We start from the raw sequence: 19,361 nt of genomic DNA, 5'->3' as shown, positions 1-19,361 counted from the left end.
CTCTCTGGCTATCCTCATATTAAAGGGTCAATAGCAGCCAACACAGGAAATATGAATATCTATTCAAGGCACTGGCTTATACCACACAGGAAGCATCAGACTCACATTGCTAGTGAGAAACCCTGCACCTGGCCAGAGAACTCAGAGCATTGAAACTTTTAGAGTTAAAGACAAATCATCTAAGAAAAGTAAAACTCTTGCAGATTAATTTATCTTTTCAAAGTTTCTGTATGTGTGTGTGTGTGTGTGTGTGTGTGTGTGTGTGTGTGTGTGTGTATTTGTAGACACTAGAAATCTGCAAGAGTAAAAAATCAAAATCCCTCAGTTTCTAGGGCCTTTCTATGGTGTTTTCGCTACTTCTTTAGGTTCTGAGCCTTCAAAGAGAAACACACAGCAAACAAACACACAAGGAAGCCGAAGTAGAGTAGTTTATATCTTCCATGGAGCAAAGCTTTCATAGTGTAAATGATGCTGCTAATATGTTTACTTCACCTTGTGGTCAAATATCAACAACCGAGAAGCAGCTCAGTTATGCACATACAAAGTGTCTCAAATTTCAGGCAGCTCTAGCTTGCACTAAGCTGTTTGCATGCTAGAGAACTGAATTGTTTTGTTACTGAATGAGCAGGCAAGGAATTGTTTAAGTGCATCCTCTCTAGTCATGCTGATTCATGATAAACCAATTGCAGGTTTGCCCTGCATCCACAATAGCTCTGTTATAAACCCTTCCAATTACAATGGTTTCTTGGTGCCTTGCTCATCACAGCTCCCAAAACCAGTGTATTTTTGGAGATTTTTTAAATGCCACCATTGACGAATGGTTGAACCATTACCACTCACACTGACACTAAAATAATTCAGATAAAAATGGATTAAGAGAACCACACAGCATTTAACACAGCTGAAAGCAAGTCTACTCCAAATGGAATTTGTCATGCATTTGGAGTGCTTTTGTGAGTGGACACAAGATAATAAATATAATAGGGGACCACAGGGTTCCTAACCATGGTACATTTCTCCAGAGTAGACAAGGGTGAGGTGCCTGGATCATGAGCAGTGGGACCATCTTGTGGAGCAAGGACAGCTTTGTCCCAAGCACAGGGTGCTGGAATTGCAGTATTGGACAAATTCCTCACAGTGGATTCTGACAGCTCAGGCTTAGGCCTCGGGGCCTTCCCAGATGCTTGTGTCAGAGACACTTTGTCTTCAACCCTGGAAAGATGGACAGATGGAATTCTTGCTGGTGGGCAGGTTTTCCTTATGCTTTTGCTTCCTCTGTCATACCACATATTGCAACGGGGATCATTCACAGATGAGGTTAAGAACTTTTGCATCACGTTAGACCATATCATGGACATCCTTTTATTAAATATGGTACAAAAGTGGGTTTCCCTCTCCCCAACACACAGTTTTGTAGTTTGTACATGTGCACCCTTACTTATCCTATTATGACAACAACAAACTCTATCCTTGTAAGCATAAGAGTTCATAGCAGGGCTTCTCCCTAGCTCTGAACGTGTTCTCAATGCACCTGTAGTTCTGCTTACTGGTTTGAGAAGTTGGGATCATATTTCATCTTTCATTACATTGTTTACATTGGCTCCTTATTGTGTAGGAGGCTGTCCTTAAACTGGCCCTATTGAATTTGAAGCTCTGGTTATTTTTGAGTGTTTCTCCTATCTTTGAGGACCAGGGCCTGGGTGTCTATGAGAGACAAGTTGGGTGAGGTAATATCTTTTATTGGACCAACTTCTGTTGGTGAGAGAGGGAAGCTTACGAGCCACACAGAGCTCTTCTTCAGGTCTGGGAGTGTCACAGGAGATGTTAAATAGGTTGCACTGACCAGTCTGTCAGTAAATCCTCAACCTTTCTTATCCAAACTGGGATAGGAAGATTATCCACCTGGTTACTTTTGAGCAGGTTATTACTGTAACCTAGTGAGAAGGAATCTTCAGCTATCTGATTGATTCATTCTCTAATAGGAGAAGTGCAAACAGTGCACTGGGCCTAGGATGCTACTGCAGATGAAAGTGCTGTACAGGCTGGTAATGTGGACAGATTAGGGACTCTGGAGAAAAATACTGGCAGAGATTGTGAAATGAGCCACACTTCTAGGGAGTGCAGCTACACACATTTGTCCAGCAGGTATTACATTGATACACAGCTGAGACCCAGATGGTATTGGAATCAATTAATATACTAATATGTCTATATTGAGGGAAATAATCTGATATAACTCATATTTCAGGCTAAACAGGTTCAGCAGCCTTTCTTTTTTTAAGTCTCCTTCAATCATTATTAACTATACGTGTGTATTTTCCCCATCATGTTTTTAAAAAGAGAAGTCTAAGAGAAGATGTGATAAAGGGTTATAAAACAGTGAATGAGACAGGGGAGGCCATTCAGGAGATTCTATTTACCCTTTCCTTCGAAACAAAAAAACATAGTGGTTCAGAGTGAAATTAAAAATTCAGTACATTGTAAATGGCTAGAATGAAATATTCCATTGATGTGACATAAATTAACCTGTGGAACTCCAAACTCCATGATATTCCTTGGTAACCTGCTGCTGAGAAGGAACCCCACACATTCGTTGAGATTAAAATAAGAATTAGACCTGAATCTCCTCTCATTTACACTGATTTCAATGAAATTACACCTGATTTACATTTGAGTCAGGAAAGAATCAGGCACTTCCAGCAATGAACTATCTTCAGTGAGCACTTTGCATCGAGGGAGGTCTTTTCAAATTAACAGCCAATAACCTTCCTGTGCGGTTTCAGCTGGATCATCATGAAGTAAATAAGCCATTGTCTTTTGGCTTGCATGGTTGATCTTCTATCAGGACAGTCAGAGTGAAATATCATCTTTTCTCCCTTGGGGATTCATATATACGGGACCAGAAAAGATCGAGCACAAATTATCTACCCTAGGTCTCCAGCCTCTTCATAAATAACTACAGGTACAGAAAAAGATATCATGGCCAAATACATATAAAGCTTTTATTATTAGAGTAGAACATTAATGTTGGTAAAATGTATTTGTGTTTTCTAATTCAAGAAATGAGTGAAAGTGTTTCCATGAAAGATATTATTTAGACATGTAACTTTGATTTTATTTTTTTCTCTTTAGGGAGTATGTATTTAAAGATGTATAGTTGTGAGAGTCTCTGTGACATATAGTCCTTTGTTTATAGTTCTGTGATCTCCTCCACCTTAGAGTAACATTAATTCGATATAGAGATGAGTGTGATCTAAATTCCTGGGTCTCACAATTTTGAACTTTCAGGAAATCATCTCACCCCATCTTTAATTATTTTACCCTTAAAGGCAAAATCTACAAGTTCAGCAACTAACAAGGAAGGTGGTAGAAGGAACATATAGGGATAGTAGGAAAACATTTTATATAGACTCTCAAGAAAACATGCTTGAGAAAACAGTTTACATTGGTTTGCCTATGAATCTAGAAATTTCACCTGAAAACTGTTGAAGGTTGTAAGCAACGGGAGAAGGAAAATGACAACATATGATCTTGCGAAGGGGTACCACATAGGACTGTGTTGGGCTGCATTTACTTAACATATTTATGCATAATCTGTAAAAGTGAGTAAATAACACAATAATGAATTATTAAATGGGGTAAGTGCTGAGAATATCACTAAGGACAGTGAAATAATATAAATCACCCTAGAGAAGTGAGAAATATTGACAGGTAATAAAATAAGAATCAAGCTGGACAAAGTGAAAAATACTACATTTGGGGAAAAATAATCTGAAACAATGGAATTGAATAGGTACTAAGGGCAGAATGCTCAAAGGGAGTCAGGCACCTAAGACCGTATTTTAGGTGCTTAAATCTTAGTTTTAGCTCCACTGTGATGTACAAATCCCATAAGCACCTAAAATCACTCAATGTCTAAGTTTTTACAATAAAATTTCCCTAGGTGCCTGAATTTCTGCCTTTGGGCATGCACATGTCCAAAATGGGGTAAAGGAGGGGCGTGTGGGGAATGTTGTCAACATGAAATCTATAGCCAATATTCTTGGAGAAAATGAACAATGTGACTGATCTGGCCAATTTGATTTCTGAACCACAGAGACGTTTCAGTTCATCAGGACTTGTTAACCACATTACCCTATCCATACCTGCATGAAAGAGCAAAGTTGGGAAGCTAGTTATGATTTGCTATTGTTCTTGCACTGAATTTCATAAACCCACTGACAACTTTTCACTGTGATTAACCTGTGATAAGATCTACAGGTCCTGCATGTGGGGAGGCAGCAGCTCTCTCTGCAGACCTAAAGGTCTGAGCTTGATAAGTTTATGGAGGGGATGGTATGACAGGACTGCCTACAACGGCATGTGGCCCATTGGCAACTGCCAGTAGCAAAAATCCCCAATGTCCGGAGACAGGACACTAGATGGGGAGGGCTCTGAGTTACTACAGAGAATTCTTTCCCAGGTATCTGCCTGATAGGTCTTGCCCACATGCTCAAGGTCTAACTGCTCACCATATTTGGGGTTGGAAAGGAATTTCCCCCCAGGTCAGATTGGCCTGGGGGATTTTGCCTTCCTCTGCAGCATGGGGCGCGGATCACCTGCAGGTTTAAACTAGTGTAAATGGTGAATTCTTAGTAATTTGAAGTCTTTAAATCATGATTTGAGGACTTCAGTAACTTGGTCAGAGGTTAGGGGTCTATTACAGGAGTGGATGGGTGAGGTTCTGTGGCCTGTAATGTGCAGGTCAGACTAGATGATCACGATGGTGCCTTCTGCCCTTAAAGTCTATGACTCTAAAGACCCCGGGCACATCCAGGAACTTTGATGTAGTGTCTGATTTTGAAGCCAAGGGACATAGAATGTCCCAAGATACTGAGGTCAAAAATATTTCAATTAACATGAGTCAGAGTCCAATATGATCCAAATGATCCCTCATCTCAGTCAGTGCCCAGTGTCAGTAGGGACTGAAAAATAATCTGCGCTACATAGATAAAATTCTACTGCTTTCTCTAGATCTCCCTTGACTTCATTCATCATTCCTTTGAGATATTTATATGATTCTCCAAAAATGTTCTCTTATTACTAAAATGATTTGGCATTGTTATATACCACAGCTCTTAGATTGCAGAGCGATTAGACACCTTCAGGAAACTAAGATAGTTATAAAAAGAACAGGAGTACTTGTGGCACCTTAGGGTATGTCTACACTACAGGATTAATTCGAATTTATATAATTCGAATTTAGGAAACCGATTTTATAAATTCGAATGTATTCGGCCACACTAGGCACCATTAATTCGGTGGTGTGCGTCCAAGCTACCATAGTAGCATCGATTTCCAGAGCGTTGCATTGTGGGTAGCTTTTACATAGCTATCCCATAGTTCCCGCAGTCTCCACCCCCCTTGGAATTCTGGGTTGAGACCCCAGTGCATGATGGGGCAAAAAACATTGTCGCAGGTAGTTCTGGGTACAGCCTCCCCCTCCCTCCCTGAAAGCAACGGCAGACAACCATTTCGCGCCTTTTTTCCTGAGTGAACTCTGCAGACTCCATTCTGCATCAAGCATGGATCCCGTTGTGCTCCAGAACGCAGTCTTGAACATTATAAACACCTCGCGCTTTCTCGTGGAGTTTATGCTTACACAGGACCAGAAAAAAGAGGCGAGGAGGAGGAGGAGGCGGCGATTGCAGCGCAGCGACCAGCGTGATGAGGACATGGACACGGACACAGAATTCTCTGAGACCGCGGGCCCCGGTGCTTTGGAGATTATGATGTTAATGGGCCAGGTTATAGGCTTTGAACGCCGATTCTGGGCCCGGGAAACAAGCACAGACTGGTGGGACCGCATAGTGTTGCAGGTGTGGGACGATTCCCAGTGGCTGAGAAACTTTCGCATGCGTAAGGGCACTTTCATGGAACTTTGTGACTTGCTTTCCCCTGCCCTGAAGCGCCAGAATACCAAGATGAGAGCAGCCCTCACAGTTGAGAAGCGAGTGGCGATAGCCCTGTGGAAGCTTGCAACGCCAGACAGCTACCGGTCAGTCGGGAATCAATTTGGAGTGGGCAAATCTACTGTGGGGGCTGCTGTGATGCAAGTAGCCAAAGCAATCACGGAGGTGCTGCTACGAAAGGTAGTGACTCTGGGAAATGTGCAGGTCATAGTGGATGGCTTTGCTGCAATGGGATTCCCTAACTGTGGTGGGGCAATAGATGGAACCCATATTCCTATCTTGGCACCGGAGCACCAGGGTACCCAGTACATAAACCGCAAGGGGTACTTCTCAATGGTGCTGCAAGCACTTGTGGATCACAAGGGACGTTTCACCAACATCCATGTGGGCTGGCCGGGAAGGGTTCATGACGCTCGCGTCTTCAGGAACACCAATCTGTTTAAACGGCTGCAGCAAGGGACTTACTTTCCGGACCAGAAAATAACCGTGGGGGATGTTGAAATGCCAATTGTTATTCTTGGGGACCCAGCCTACCCCTTAATGCCATGGCTCATGAAGCCATACACAGGCAGCCTGGACAGGAGTCAGGAGTTGTTCAACTACAGGCTGAGCAAGTGCAGAATGGTGGTAGAATGTGCATTTGGCCGTTTAAAAGGTCGCTGGCGATCCTTATTGACTCGCTCAGACCTCAGCCAAACCAATATCCCCATTGTTATTACTGCTTGCTGTGTGCTTCACAATCTCTGTGAGAGCAAGGGGGAGACCTTTATGGCAGGGTGGGAGGCTGAGGCAAATCGCCTGGCTGCTGATTACTCGCAGCCAGACACCAGGGCGATTAGAAGAGCACACGATGAAGCGCTGCGCATTAGGGAAGCTTTGAAAACCAGTTTCATGACTGGCCAGGCTACAGTGTGAAATTTATGTTTGTTTATCCTTCCTGAAAACCCGCCCCCTTTATTGACTCATTCTCTGTAAGGAACCCACCCTCCCCCTTCCCCCAGCTTGCTTTCAAAGGAAATAAAGTCACCATTGTTTAAAAATCATTTATTCTTTATGAATTGATTATAAAAAGAGGGAGAGAACCTGAGTGGGGTTTGGGAGGAGGATCAGCGGGAAGGAAAAGCCCAGTAAAAAAAGGTTAAGAAAATGGCAGCCTTTTGCTTGGGCTGTCCACTGGGGTGGAATGGGAGGGTGTACGGAGCCTCCCCCCCCCGTGTTCTTACACATCTGGGTGGGGAGGCTATGGAAAATGGTGAGGAGGTAGGGGGGTTATACAGGGGCTGTAGCGGCACAGAACCTGAGTGGGGTTTGGGAGGAGGATCAGCGGGAAGGAAAAGCCCAGTAAAAAAAGGTTAAAAAAATGGCAGCCTTTTGCTTGGGCTGTCCACTGGGGTGGAATGGGAGGGTGTATGGAGCCTCCCCCCCCGTGTTCTTACACGTCTGGGTGTGGAGGCTATGGAACATGGTGAGGAGGTAGGGGGGTTATACAGGGGCTGTAGCGGCACTCGGTTCTCCAGCAGCCGTTCCTGAAGCTCCACCAGACGCCGGAGCATGTCTGTTTGCTCACGCAGCAGCCCCAGCGTTGCTTCCCGACTCCTCTGATCTTCCTGCCGCCACCTCTCATCTCGAGCGTCTCTCCTCTCCTCACGTTGGTCCCTTCTGTCCTCACGTTGGTCCCTCATGTCCTCACGTTGGTCCCTCATGTCCTCACGTTGGTCCCTCCTGTCCTCACGGTCACTGGCTTCTTTCCTATACTTGCAAACCGTCTCCTTCCACTCATTCAGATGAGCTCTTTCATTCCTGGTGGATTGCATGATTTCGGAAAACATCTCTTCTCTCGTTTTTTTTTTACGACGCCTTATCTGGGATAGCCTTCGGGAAGGAGGAGGGAGGCTTGAAACATTTGCACCTGCTGGAGGGAGTGAAAAAAGGAGAGAATTTTTTTAAAAGATACATTTTTCAGAACAATGCTTATACTCTTTCACGGTGTATACTATTCACATTACATAGCACATGTGATTTCTGTGCAAGGTCGCATTTTGCCTCTTAATATTGAGTGCCTGTGGCTTTGCTGCTAGAGATCACAGACGCAGGTCGGGGCAACAGAATTCACCTTGCATGCTGCCATGGTAAGCCACTGTCTTTAGGCTTCTGCGCCCTGCTTTCCCACATACCAAGCAAAGCCCGTTGTGCTGCAGTTTTCCTGTTAGCTTGTTTTCTGCTGCTGAAGGTTAACACCCCCCCCCCCATCCAATTCTCTGGGATGAGTGCTTTATCCCTCCCCCCACCGCCTGGCTGGTATCAGGGAAGATCCCAGCAGGAACCAAACTAACCCCCCCCCCCCCCCACCCGCCATGAATTCTCTGGGATGAGTGCTTTCTCCCTCCCCCCACCGCGTGGCTGGTATCAGGGAAGATCCCTGCAGGAACCAAACTAACACCCCCACCCCACCCGCCATGAATTCTCTGGGATGAGTGCTTTATCCCTCCCCCCACCGCGTGGCTGGTATCAGGGAACATCCCTGCAGGAACCAAACTAACACACCCCCCCCCCCACCCGCCATGAATTCTCTGGGATGAGTGCTTTCTCCCTCCCCCCACCGCGTGGCTGGTATCAGGGAAGATCCCTGCAGGAACCAAACTAACACACCCCCCCCCACCCGCCATGAATTCTCTGGGATGAGTGCTTTATCCCTCCCCCCACCGCCTGGCTGGTATCAGGGAAGATCCCTGCTAGCAAAACGCGAAAAGCTCTGGGCCAATCCTCCCCCCCCCCCTTGCACTTGGCTAAATGCAGGGAAGGATTTCTTTTCAGCCACAGGCAAACAGCCCAGTAGGAACGGCCACCTCAGTCCCCTTAATTAAATTCCCTTATTTCAACCAGGTTACCCTAAGCGATATCACTCTCCTGAGGATTACACAGCAAGATAAAGAACGGATGTTGCTTGAATGCCAGCAAACACCGGGACCATACGCTGCCAGGCTCTGTCAGGCAATGATACCAGATTACTTGCTACTAGCATGGCGTGGTCAAGTGTCCTACCATGGAGGACGGAATAAGGCTGCACTGCCCAGAAACCTTGTGGCAAGGCTTTTGGAGTACCTCCAGGAGAGCTTCATGGAGATGTCCCTGGAGGATTTCCGCTCCATCCCCAGACATGTTAACAGACTTTTCCAGTAGCTGTACTGGCTGCGAATGCATCCCAAGTGCTCAGGGCAAATTAATCATTAAAAATGCTTGCTTTTAAACCATGTTTTATATTTTAAAAGGTAAACTCACCTGAGGTCCCTTCCATGGGGTCATGGTCTTGGGTGCTGGCTTGGGAGGCTTGGGAGGGTACTTCAGTCAGGGTGAGAAACAGTTCCTGGCTGTTGGGGAGAACGGAGAGCTGGGTGCTCTCTGCCAGCTCGTCCTCCTCCTCCTCCTCTTCCCCTTCCGCGGAATCATCAGGTGTCCCTGATGAGATTATCCCCAGCTCGGAATCCACAGTCAGAGGTGGGGTAGTGGTGGCGGCCCCCCCTAGAAATGCATTTAGCTCAGCGTAGAAGCGGCATGTCCGCGGCTCTGACCCGGAGCGACCGTTTGCCTCCTTTGCTTTTTGATAGGCTTGTCTGAGCTCCTTGACTTTCACGCGGCACTGATCTGTGTCCCTATTGTGGCCTCTCTCCATCATGCCCTTGGAAATTTTTTCATAAGTTTTGGCATTTCGTCTTTTCGAACGCAGTTCAGCTAGCACTGAATCCTCTCCCCATATAGAGATCAAATCCAGTACCTCCTGTACGGTCCATGCTGGTGCTCTTTTTCGATTATCAGCCTGCATGGTTACCTGTGCTGATGAGCTCTCTGTGGTCACCTGTGCTCTCCACGCTGTGCAAACAGGAAATGAAATTCAAATGTTCCCGGGGCTTTTCCTGTCCACCTGGCCAGTGCATGCGAGTTCAGATTGCTGGCCAGAGCGGTCACAATGGTGCACTGTGGGATAGCTCCTGGAGGCCAATAACATCGAATTGCGGCCACACTAACGCTAATTCGAATTGACAAATTCGATTTTGGCGCTACTCCGCTCGTCGGGGTGGAGTACAGAAATCGAATTAAAGGGCCCTTTAATTCGAATTAAATGGCTTCGTTGTGTGGACGGTTCCAGAGTTAATTCGAATTAAAGCCACTAAATCCGAATTAAAGGTGTAGTGTAGACCAGGCCTTAGAGACTAACAAATTTATTAGAGCATAAGCTTTCGTGGGCTACAACCCACTTCTTCGGATGCATAATGACAGGTGGGTTGTAGCCCACGAAAGCTTATGCTCTAATAAATTTGTTAGTCTCTAAGGTGCCACAAGTACTCCTGTTCTTTTTGCGGATACAGACTAACACGGCTGCTACTCTGAAACCTAAGATAGTTATGTTGAAATAAGTACTACATTTAGGAAGGAAAAATCAAATGGGACATAACTGGCTAGGCAGTACTACTGCAGAAAAGGATCTAGAAGTTACAGCAGATCACAAATTTAATATGAATCAACAGTGTCACACCACGGCAGAAAAGCAGATGTCATTCTGGGATGTATTAACAGGAGTGTCATATGTAAGGCACAGGGGGTAATTGTTTCACTATACTCTGCCCTGGTGAGGCCTAAGGTGGAGTAATGTGTCTGCTTTGCGGCAACACACTATAAGAAAGATGTGGACAAATTGGAGTCCAGAGGCAAGCAACAAAATTGATAAAATGTTTAGAAAACCTGACCTATGATAAAAGGGTAAAAAAAATGGGCCTGTTTAGTCTTGGGAACCTGATAAAAGTCTTCAAATATGTTAAGGGGTGTTATAAAAAGGATGAGGATCAATTGTTTTCCCTGTCCACCAAAGGTAGGACAAGAAGTAATAGGCTTAATCTGCAGTCACTCACAGAGCTGGAAATGGTCAATTTTATGAATTTGTTTTATTTTTCATCAAGAAGAGCAAAAGAAAAACATGTTTCTAATTAATAATTTAAGTGAAATGAATTTTCTCATTTCAAAATGTCAATTTTAAATGATATTTTCTACATTGCTTCTGAGAGTTGAACTGGGAACTATTGGATAGGTACCCAGAGAGCACTGTGACTGGAATGGGTTTATAACAGTGGTAGCATGGATGCAGGGCAAATTTGCTATGATTCTTAATATTAATCACCATGGGAAGTGAGGTGACACTGAATCATTTGTGCTTAAACCATGTCTATTCTACTTTTTAAATAACAAACAGTTCCATTCTCTGGTGGAGAAACAGCCTGTGTGTTTGGGAGGTGAAGAGTGGGACTACCAGAATTGTTTTTCTCAGATATTGATGTTTGGTTGCAGACAGTTTCCTGTAAAATTGGGTGACCAGGTTAGCAGCATTGGTTAATCTGTGAAAGCTCTGCAGCATAGAAACAGCTGTAAACTGCTGTGTTGGGAGCAGGAGTGAAAGTGAGGTCTGCTGTTTGTATGAGAAAGCTCAGAATGTGAAGAAAGCAGAAAATACAGTAGAAAGCCTCTAAATATTATGGGACTGGGCAGTGTTGTTGTAGCCATGTTGGTCCCAGGATGTTAGAGAGACTAGGTGGGTGAGGTGATATCTTTTATTGAACCAACTTCTGTTGGTAAAAGAGCTGAAGAAGAGCTCTGTGTAGGTCGGAAGCTTGTCTCTTCCGAGCTACACCTCACCCACCTTGTCTCTCTAATTGTGGGACTTCCCCCCCCCCCCGCTTTATATTGTCTGTACATACACACACACACACACACACACACACACACACACACACACATAGAGTAAACAATTAAATTTGCTAATATGAGTTAATCTGGAAGTAAACCTGTAATGTTTAACTTCAACATTAACTCATATTTGTTCACAAGTAAGTAACGAGGAAGTAAAACATTACAGTTTTACTCTTTGTTACTTACTGGTATTTAACTCTAAAAGTCTCCTTGTTCTGAGTGCTCTGGGTAGGGTGCAGGGATTCTTATGAGTAATGTGAGTAAGCTACTTCCCCAAGTAAGACATTCATATTTCCTCTGTTGGCTGCTGCAACCTTCTAATAAAAGGACAGCCAGACAATCTCTCTCATGTAACAATAAAGAGAAAGAGTACATAAACTCAGCTTGAGACAAAACCAGTAATTGCTCACTGTGAATTTTTTCCTTGTTTGATATTTTTTTTAAATTTATAATATGTTTTAAATGTAAATGAAGTTGCCACGAAATGTCCAGTCTGCTGCACCAGAATGCTGGAGAATCCAAGGAACTTGCTGCAGAATTTAATCTCATCTTGTCAAGGGATATATGGGTCCTTGTTAATACGTCTTAAACCTCTGTGAGAACTTTTGGGATGAAAGGAGCTAAATGCGATTTTATGAGAGCTGGTTGACATTTTTTGTTTGCAATGTTTCCAATAAAAAATGACTTTTTAAAAAACGTAACATTTTTGGGGAAAGATTTTCTTTAAGCATCTATTTGTTAATTGAAAAAACAATTTTTAAATGTTTAAATATTCATATTTTCATATTCCCCTCTTGATCCTCCTCTTTACCGATTTGCCACTGAATACAATATAATGTATCATGTCTAGATTTTCCCCCACATTTTCCTTTTTCTTCTATTCCTTTTTCCTTTGACCGCTCTAGCTTTTGAAAACTTCCTCAACTATGAAAAAGTTGCAGAATGGCAAAAGGAAAAATTAAACACCATACTGCAGCTCTTCCAAATTTGTAGAAGTTTTGCAAAGTTACAAAGTAATGTAAGGAAAAAGGAAAAGATGAAAAAAGTGAAGGGAAAAAACCCTGGACATCATTCATTTCGTTGCATTCTATGGCAAAAAGGAAAACTAGGATAGAAAGAAAATCAAAATTTTAAAATTCAATTAAAAAAAATTCTAAGAAAATTTTTCATGGACAATTTTGTAAAAGTGAAAAACTGATCAATTTAAAACCCTGCAAAATGGAAACAATTTCAAAATATTGGGAAAAAATTGCTTAAAACTCATAACTTTGCACCACTGTGAATTTAAATTGATCAAAATTTAAAAACTTAAAAATAAAGATAAATATTATCCATTGAAATTATAAAAAAAAAATGTATTCTTCCAAGCCTATCTATAGGACACGGGGGAAAGGTTCCTATTTCATCACAATGTCACTTAATCACCATCACCCAGAAGCTGCCTATTGAGCTGTATACAAATTTGTTTTCTTGTCTCATATAGTAGCTTAATTACTTCACCATTTAAATCAGGGGTGGGCAAACTTTTTGGCCCGAGGGCCACATCTGGGTGGGGAAATTGCATGCAGGGCCATGAATTTTGGGGCTGGGGCAGGGGGTTGGGGTGCAGGAGGGAGTGTGAGGTGTGGGAGGGGGTGCAGTATGCAGGAAGGGGCTCAGGGCAAGGGATTGGGGTGCAGCAGGGGTGCGGGGTGAAGCAGGGGGCTCAGGGAAGGGGTTGAGGGCTCAGGGAAGGGGGTTGGGGTGCAGGAGGGGGTGTGCAGTGAAGGAGGGGGCACAGGGCAGGGGGTTAGGGTGCTCAGGGCAGGGGATTGGGGTGCAGGGTGCAGGAAATCCTCGGGATGTGGGCTCCGGCCCAGCGCTGCTTATCTCAAGCGGCTCCAGGGTGGCAGCAGCACACAGCGGGGCTAAGGCAGGCTCCCAGCCTGCCCTGGCCCCATGGTGTTCCCAGAAGTGGCCAGCATATCCAGCAATGGCTCCTGGGGGTGGGGTGGGGCAGGCGGCTCCACCGCACGCTGCCCTTGCCTGTGGGTACAACCTCCAAAGCTCCTATTGGCCGCAGTTCCCCGTTCCGGCCAATTGGTGCTGCGAGAGTGGGGGGTGCCTGCAGGTGAGGGCAGTGCACAGAGTCCTCTGCCCCTCCCCCGCCAGGGGCCGCAGGGATGTGGTGCCAGCTGCTTCCGGGATTGGTGTGGGGCCAGGGCAGGCAGGGAGTCTGCCTTAGACCCACTGCGCCACGGGGCTGGCAATCCCGCAGGCTGCATTGAAAGCCCTGATGGGTCAGATCCGGCCCACAGGCTGTAGTTTGCCCTCCACTGATTTAAATGGTTCCAGCTAGAGTCTGAAGTTAACATCCTGAGCATAATGAGTGTCATTTGAATTCTGAGAGGATAGCCCTTTTGCGCTGAATTGTTTGTGTTGGGATAGAGTTGTACACATTTCCTGTGTCATTACAACTGGTATTGTTCATTGCAGAGTTAATAACTCTTCATTTCTCCACTGTCATGCTTCTATCAGGTTACTCAGAAGTGTACTCAGGTTACTTCTTCTCTAGGAATACAGGACAAGGACAGATACACCACATAAACATGTGTTCCAAATTTTCAGCTTCTTCCTAAGGATCTACAGGTGCAAAGATATCCTTCCTGGCCAAATCTTCTGGTGCTTTTATCGTTAGAGAAGTATATCACTGCCATAAGTCAAATGCACTTGTGCTGTAATTCAGAAAGGTGTGATGATACTTACAATGAATGAGATTATATAAATGTGTAACTTTTTAATTCTTCTGTGGTCCAGTGTAGTACAAGCAGCAAGAAAAATGTATAGTAAAGACATTATTTTTGGGGGCAACTCATGTGACACACAGTTCTCTCCTGTTCTAGTGTATTATGATTTGTCTTTAGAGAGGGACTCAAACTAAAAAACTTGATCCAAAAGCCAATCAACCTTGGGGAAGTTCAGATCCATATCAGATTTTGCAATTAGTCACCTCTCTACTAATTTCTTATCTTAGCGCAGCAAAATACAGTCTCAAATTTCCACTCTTATAACCCACTAGAAATGAGAAAGAAAGAGGCGATATACACGAATACAAAATGTCTCACTCCTCCTAAGCAGCAGTTGAATCAAAGACCTGAAAATGCAGAAATCAAAGGTACAGTAAATTATCAGGCAGCTGATATTCTGCCTTTTGTTGTACTGTCTTTAGTTAAACAACTTACTACTTCCTCTGCCCCAAGAGAGATTTTAAGGATATTAAAATAAGAATGTTCCTCTATTATATCAATCAACACCATAGTAGTGGGGAGATAAAAAGCAGCACATAGCACAGAAGCAGAGTGGTTTGCAGGTGAAGGGCTCTGACAGACAAGACAAATTTGTTGCAAGCACTCTCATTGGCTGCCAGAATTACTTAGCATCTAGTGAATGGAAATGTTGTTTGGTTTTCAGATATGGTCATGTGTTATCTGACTTCAGATACTCAGAGCAGTGGCTCATTCTGCCCATATTTATGTTTCCTGTTTTCTTGTTAGATTCCCCTGCTCCAGCTCCTCCCTGGAAGATCGTTGCAGTGATTCTGGGGATCTTCTGCCTGATATTGTTAGGAGTCTCAGTGGCCTTGGCTATCAAGCGTAAGTATTTTCAGGAAAGACAGAGTCTCTAACCTGAGCCATTATAAGTATTTTATGGTTCCTTTACAGATCATTCCTGTCCGGGATGCCCTGACCAGTGGGTACGATATAGAGACAGCTGTTACTACTTCTCCAACATGAAGAAAGATTGGAATTCTAGCCGGAATTTCTGCTCTGCCCAAGACTCAGGGCTCTTGGTAATCAGTGACACCAAGGAAAAGGTATATGACAGTAATGCCGCCAAATCTGTAGCAATCCGATTGGCAGATGTGATAGTTTGGAGCTCTGAAGTAGGGCTGGTTGAAAAATTTCCATCAAAACTTTTTTGACAGAAAATGGGTGTTTTGACTAAATGACCATTTTCATACCAAGTGTCTGTTTTCCTCACAATTTTTAGATTTTGGAAAATTGAACACCCCAAAACTTAAAATTTTGGGAGTTTGACTGAAATGTTTTGGTTTTAATCTGAAAATTTTCAGTTTTAAGTTTCTGAAAATCAAAATATTTCTAGTATCAGGGGGTAGCCGTGTTAGTCTGTATCTACAAAAACAACAAGGAGTCTGAAGAAGTGAGGTTTTTACCCACGAAAGCTTATGCCCAAATAAATCTGTTAGTCTTTAAGGTGCCACCAGACTCCTTGTTGTCAAAATATTTCTAGTTTCTGTTGGTTGGAGTTTTAGATGGTGTAGTGGGTGATCACCCTGCTCCTGCCCAGAGGAGTTAAAAGCAGCCCTGGGGAGGGCTGTGGCTGGGGAAAGGCTGATTGGGGAAGCAGCCTCAGCTGTGGCCATGCCCTAATCAGGGCCCAGCTGGCCCTTATAAGGGGGCAGTGGGCTAGGAGCAGACAGAGTCTCTCTCTAGCTTGCTGAGGGAGAAGGGCCTGGCTGCCTGGGAGCTGAACAGAGTACCTAACCTGGAGCAGGGCTGGGGGAAAGCTAGAGGAGCTGGGGGAGCTCCAGCCTGGAACTCTGCTCCCCCCCCCCTCCCAGGCTGAAGGCCTTGTTAAAGGCCGGAAAGGGTACTGGGGTTGCAGAGGGGCAACCCAAGGGTAGGCAGAGGCAGCAGGCCCAAACCCCCCTTGCTGGTGATCAGTGGCATTTGCACTGCAGTCTGACCCAGTGAATGGGGGCTAGATCGAGACTGGCAGTAGCCATAGTCTGAGGCGAGGTGGGGATAGAGGGTGGGGGTTCCCTGGGGAGGGGAGACCCAGATCTGTGGGGGTACTGCCAGGGGGCAGCACCCTGGCCTGAAAGGGGCACTGGGGCACAGGAGGGACTCAGGGCCAGCAGGACAGTGGGACACTGGCCTGCAGAGGGCACTCCAGAGGCTGGAGAGCTAATTCCCTAGACGACCAGCAGGAGGCACCACAGGGGTGAGTCCTGCCTCATGACCGATGGATAGTCAGAATTTTCCATTTTAGTAGAAATTTTCTACAGAAAATAATACCATCTTTGGACCAACTCTACCTGTGAGATTATGGGAGACTGACATTTAGTGCAGAGTCCCATATGATTATGGGAATACAGGCATCAGAAATGGAGACCTGTAAGATTATGGGATGAAGGACATCTGGTAAAGAATTGTTTAGCCCCTTTTGTTTCTAGTTAACAGACATGTAAAATGACACAAGTGAGTGCTGGGACATGCTCCTGCTCCTCTACATGCACCCTGAAGGTGTGGGGTCTTTGCTCCCCTTCACCACCAGTTGGGATCACCACTAGTTCCCAAATTCTCAATTCTTGTGGGTCTTTCCCACAAGTACTATGACTCAATTGCTGACTGAATATGACTGAAATTGCTTGGCTCACAGAGCAGGTCTTAGTCGGCGGGAATCACAGTGGTCTTTTTGAAAGGTTGGAATATTTTACTCCCTTACATTATGTTGCTGTTTTTGTCCAGGGTGATTCTGTTCAACTCCTTTGTCCCTCCTGTCCTTCTTCCCCTTGTAGAACCTGTTCCTGGGGATCCATACAGAAGAACACTGGATTGGATTGACAAATCTCAGTGGCTCTGGCTGGGCCTGGGAAGATGGCTCAACACTCAGCGATATAAAGTTGGTTTGATTCAATTTTTAGTTTTGGGGTTTTCAGTTGTTTTTAAGTCCATAAGACAGATCCTGAGCACCTTACTCGGTGTTTACTCAGGAAAAAACTCCCTCTGAAGTCATTAACCAGAATATGGGTGGAGTAAAACATGAGCCTGTTTCTCTTTTGGCAGGGAATCTTTCACTATTCTTCCCTGACCCCATCTGTGTTCCTTTTATGTCTTTTGCAGGGTCACCTCTAACAGCCCCGTGCAGCACTGTGGCGTCCTACTGAAGGGTGTCTTCTGGGCCTCCAGCTGTGCAGTTCCTTTCCCATGCATATGTGAGAAATCCTCCAAGTAACCTCCTGCTGCACTTTCCCACCGAATAGTCTTCACTCAGACTCAGCCAATGGACCTGAATCATGAACCCATTAAAGATGCTCCTTCCTTTGTTCATGTGGGATAGGTTTGATACTGTTCCTAGGTGGTTAGCAGCATGCACTGCCTTGTGGGAGACCAAGGTTTGATTCCAGCTGTAATGTAGGTATACAGTTGTGTCTAAGCACCTAGTGAATGCAGCATCAGCTTAAAAAGCTAAAGTTCTTGTTCATACACATATTGTTGATGATCTTTGTATTTATATTTTCAGCACAGTGGCTCAGACTACCAGAAATTAAAACTTGTTTAAAAAACTCCATAAAGGAAAATAATGGGACAATATTATGTATTTCTCCTTTAAAGATGATATCTCACTGTTGAATTTGGAGTGAAGTAAGCAGCATGAGTAGGATTAAACTGGATTTTTTTTATTCATTCACAAAATGTTACAGTTACACTGTGTGTCTTTTCCTCTTTCTTTAGCAGGCTTGCTCTAGTGTTCTCAAGTAATTATTACATTTACTCACTCCTACTCTACTCAATTAACCTTTAAATACAATACTTTCCCCAAATGGAGGGAAATAATCTGGCATGATTCATATTTCAAGCTAAATAGATTTAACATTTACTCCCCTTTTTTCTAACATTTACTCCCTTCAGCAATTATTACCTATACTTAGATATCCCCTTTAATTTTTTTTAAAAAGAAGACTAAGAGGAGATGTGATAGAGATCTGTAAAACAAAGAATGGGACAGGGGAAGCCCTTCAAAAGCATCTCTTAGCTTGCTCCTATGATGTAATAGAACCAGAGGATTCTCAATGAAATTAAAAATAGTACATTTTATCCATTTACAATTTACAGTATTTCATTAACAAAATGTAAAATTAATGTGTGGAATTCAATGCTTCAGGATATTCCTGAGTAACACATTGTGAAGCAATAACCCCACTAGCTCAGTAATATTAGAACAAGGATGAGACAATTTTGGATCTGATTCTCTTCTCACATTGGTTTTACTCTGGAGTAATTCCACTGAATTCAAAGGACTTATTCCTGACTTGCACCAAAATAAGGAGAGAATCAGGTGTAACAGTTTAGGAGTGTGCTGAGGTAATATTATGTGTAACTAATACACTCCCTTTTTATCTGCGCCTCAGCCCATCTGTCTGTTGAAGCATAGGCAGAGCTCAGTCTTTTCAGGACTTAGAAAAAAGGATTACACAGATTTAAACCACTGAGAGAGAGTGTCATAGAATTTCTTAAGGATGAACATTTAATATCGATACAAACATCTGCAACCAGCCTTTGGAATACTTTTAAAACTTTGCCTTATACAAAACTAGTAAGCAGTAACTCAGTTGGCGTTTTCCCACACAAGCTTCCTCACTGTGTTGCTGTTACATGAATTATAGCGCCAGCTGCACACCTTAGCATGCACACACGCATACACTCTGATGACTTCTCAGTCGCTGCAGTGTGCCATCAATAGTGCATGTGTCACTTGAACTCCACAGAACCAGATGACAATGGAAGCTCCACAGTTTTCCATGAAACGCCTCATGGCCAATTCCACTTCTGGCATCAACAGTTGGCATCTCCTCAGCTTTGAGCAAGATGGGGCATCTGTAATCTGTAT

At 44.1% G+C, this 19,361-nt stretch overlaps 1 protein-coding gene across 1 annotated transcript; it reads left to right on the top strand.

Moving 5' to 3' along the window:
• Window positions 1-2,882: 2,882 nt before the first annotated feature.
• LOC135873113 (killer cell lectin-like receptor subfamily G member 1) lies at window positions 2,883-17,705 on the top strand. Its single transcript, XM_065397591.1, has 6 exons — window positions 2,883-2,962; window positions 14,746-14,841; window positions 15,221-15,319; window positions 15,389-15,540; window positions 17,269-17,372; window positions 17,594-17,705. Exons 2-6 carry the CDS (start codon window positions 14,748-14,750, stop codon window positions 17,703-17,705), a joined length of 561 nt encoding a protein of 186 aa, XP_065253663.1. The 5' UTR covers window positions 2,883-2,962; window positions 14,746-14,747.
• Window positions 17,706-19,361: the final 1,656 nt, after the last annotated feature.

This window comes from Emys orbicularis, chromosome 1 (genome assembly GCF_028017835.1).
Source record: "Emys orbicularis isolate rEmyOrb1 chromosome 1, rEmyOrb1.hap1, whole genome shotgun sequence".
NCBI lineage: Eukaryota > Metazoa > Chordata > Testudines > Emydidae > Emys > Emys orbicularis.
The sequence above is the reverse complement of the archived record's forward strand: the minus strand, read 5'-3'. Positions and strand labels throughout refer to the sequence as shown.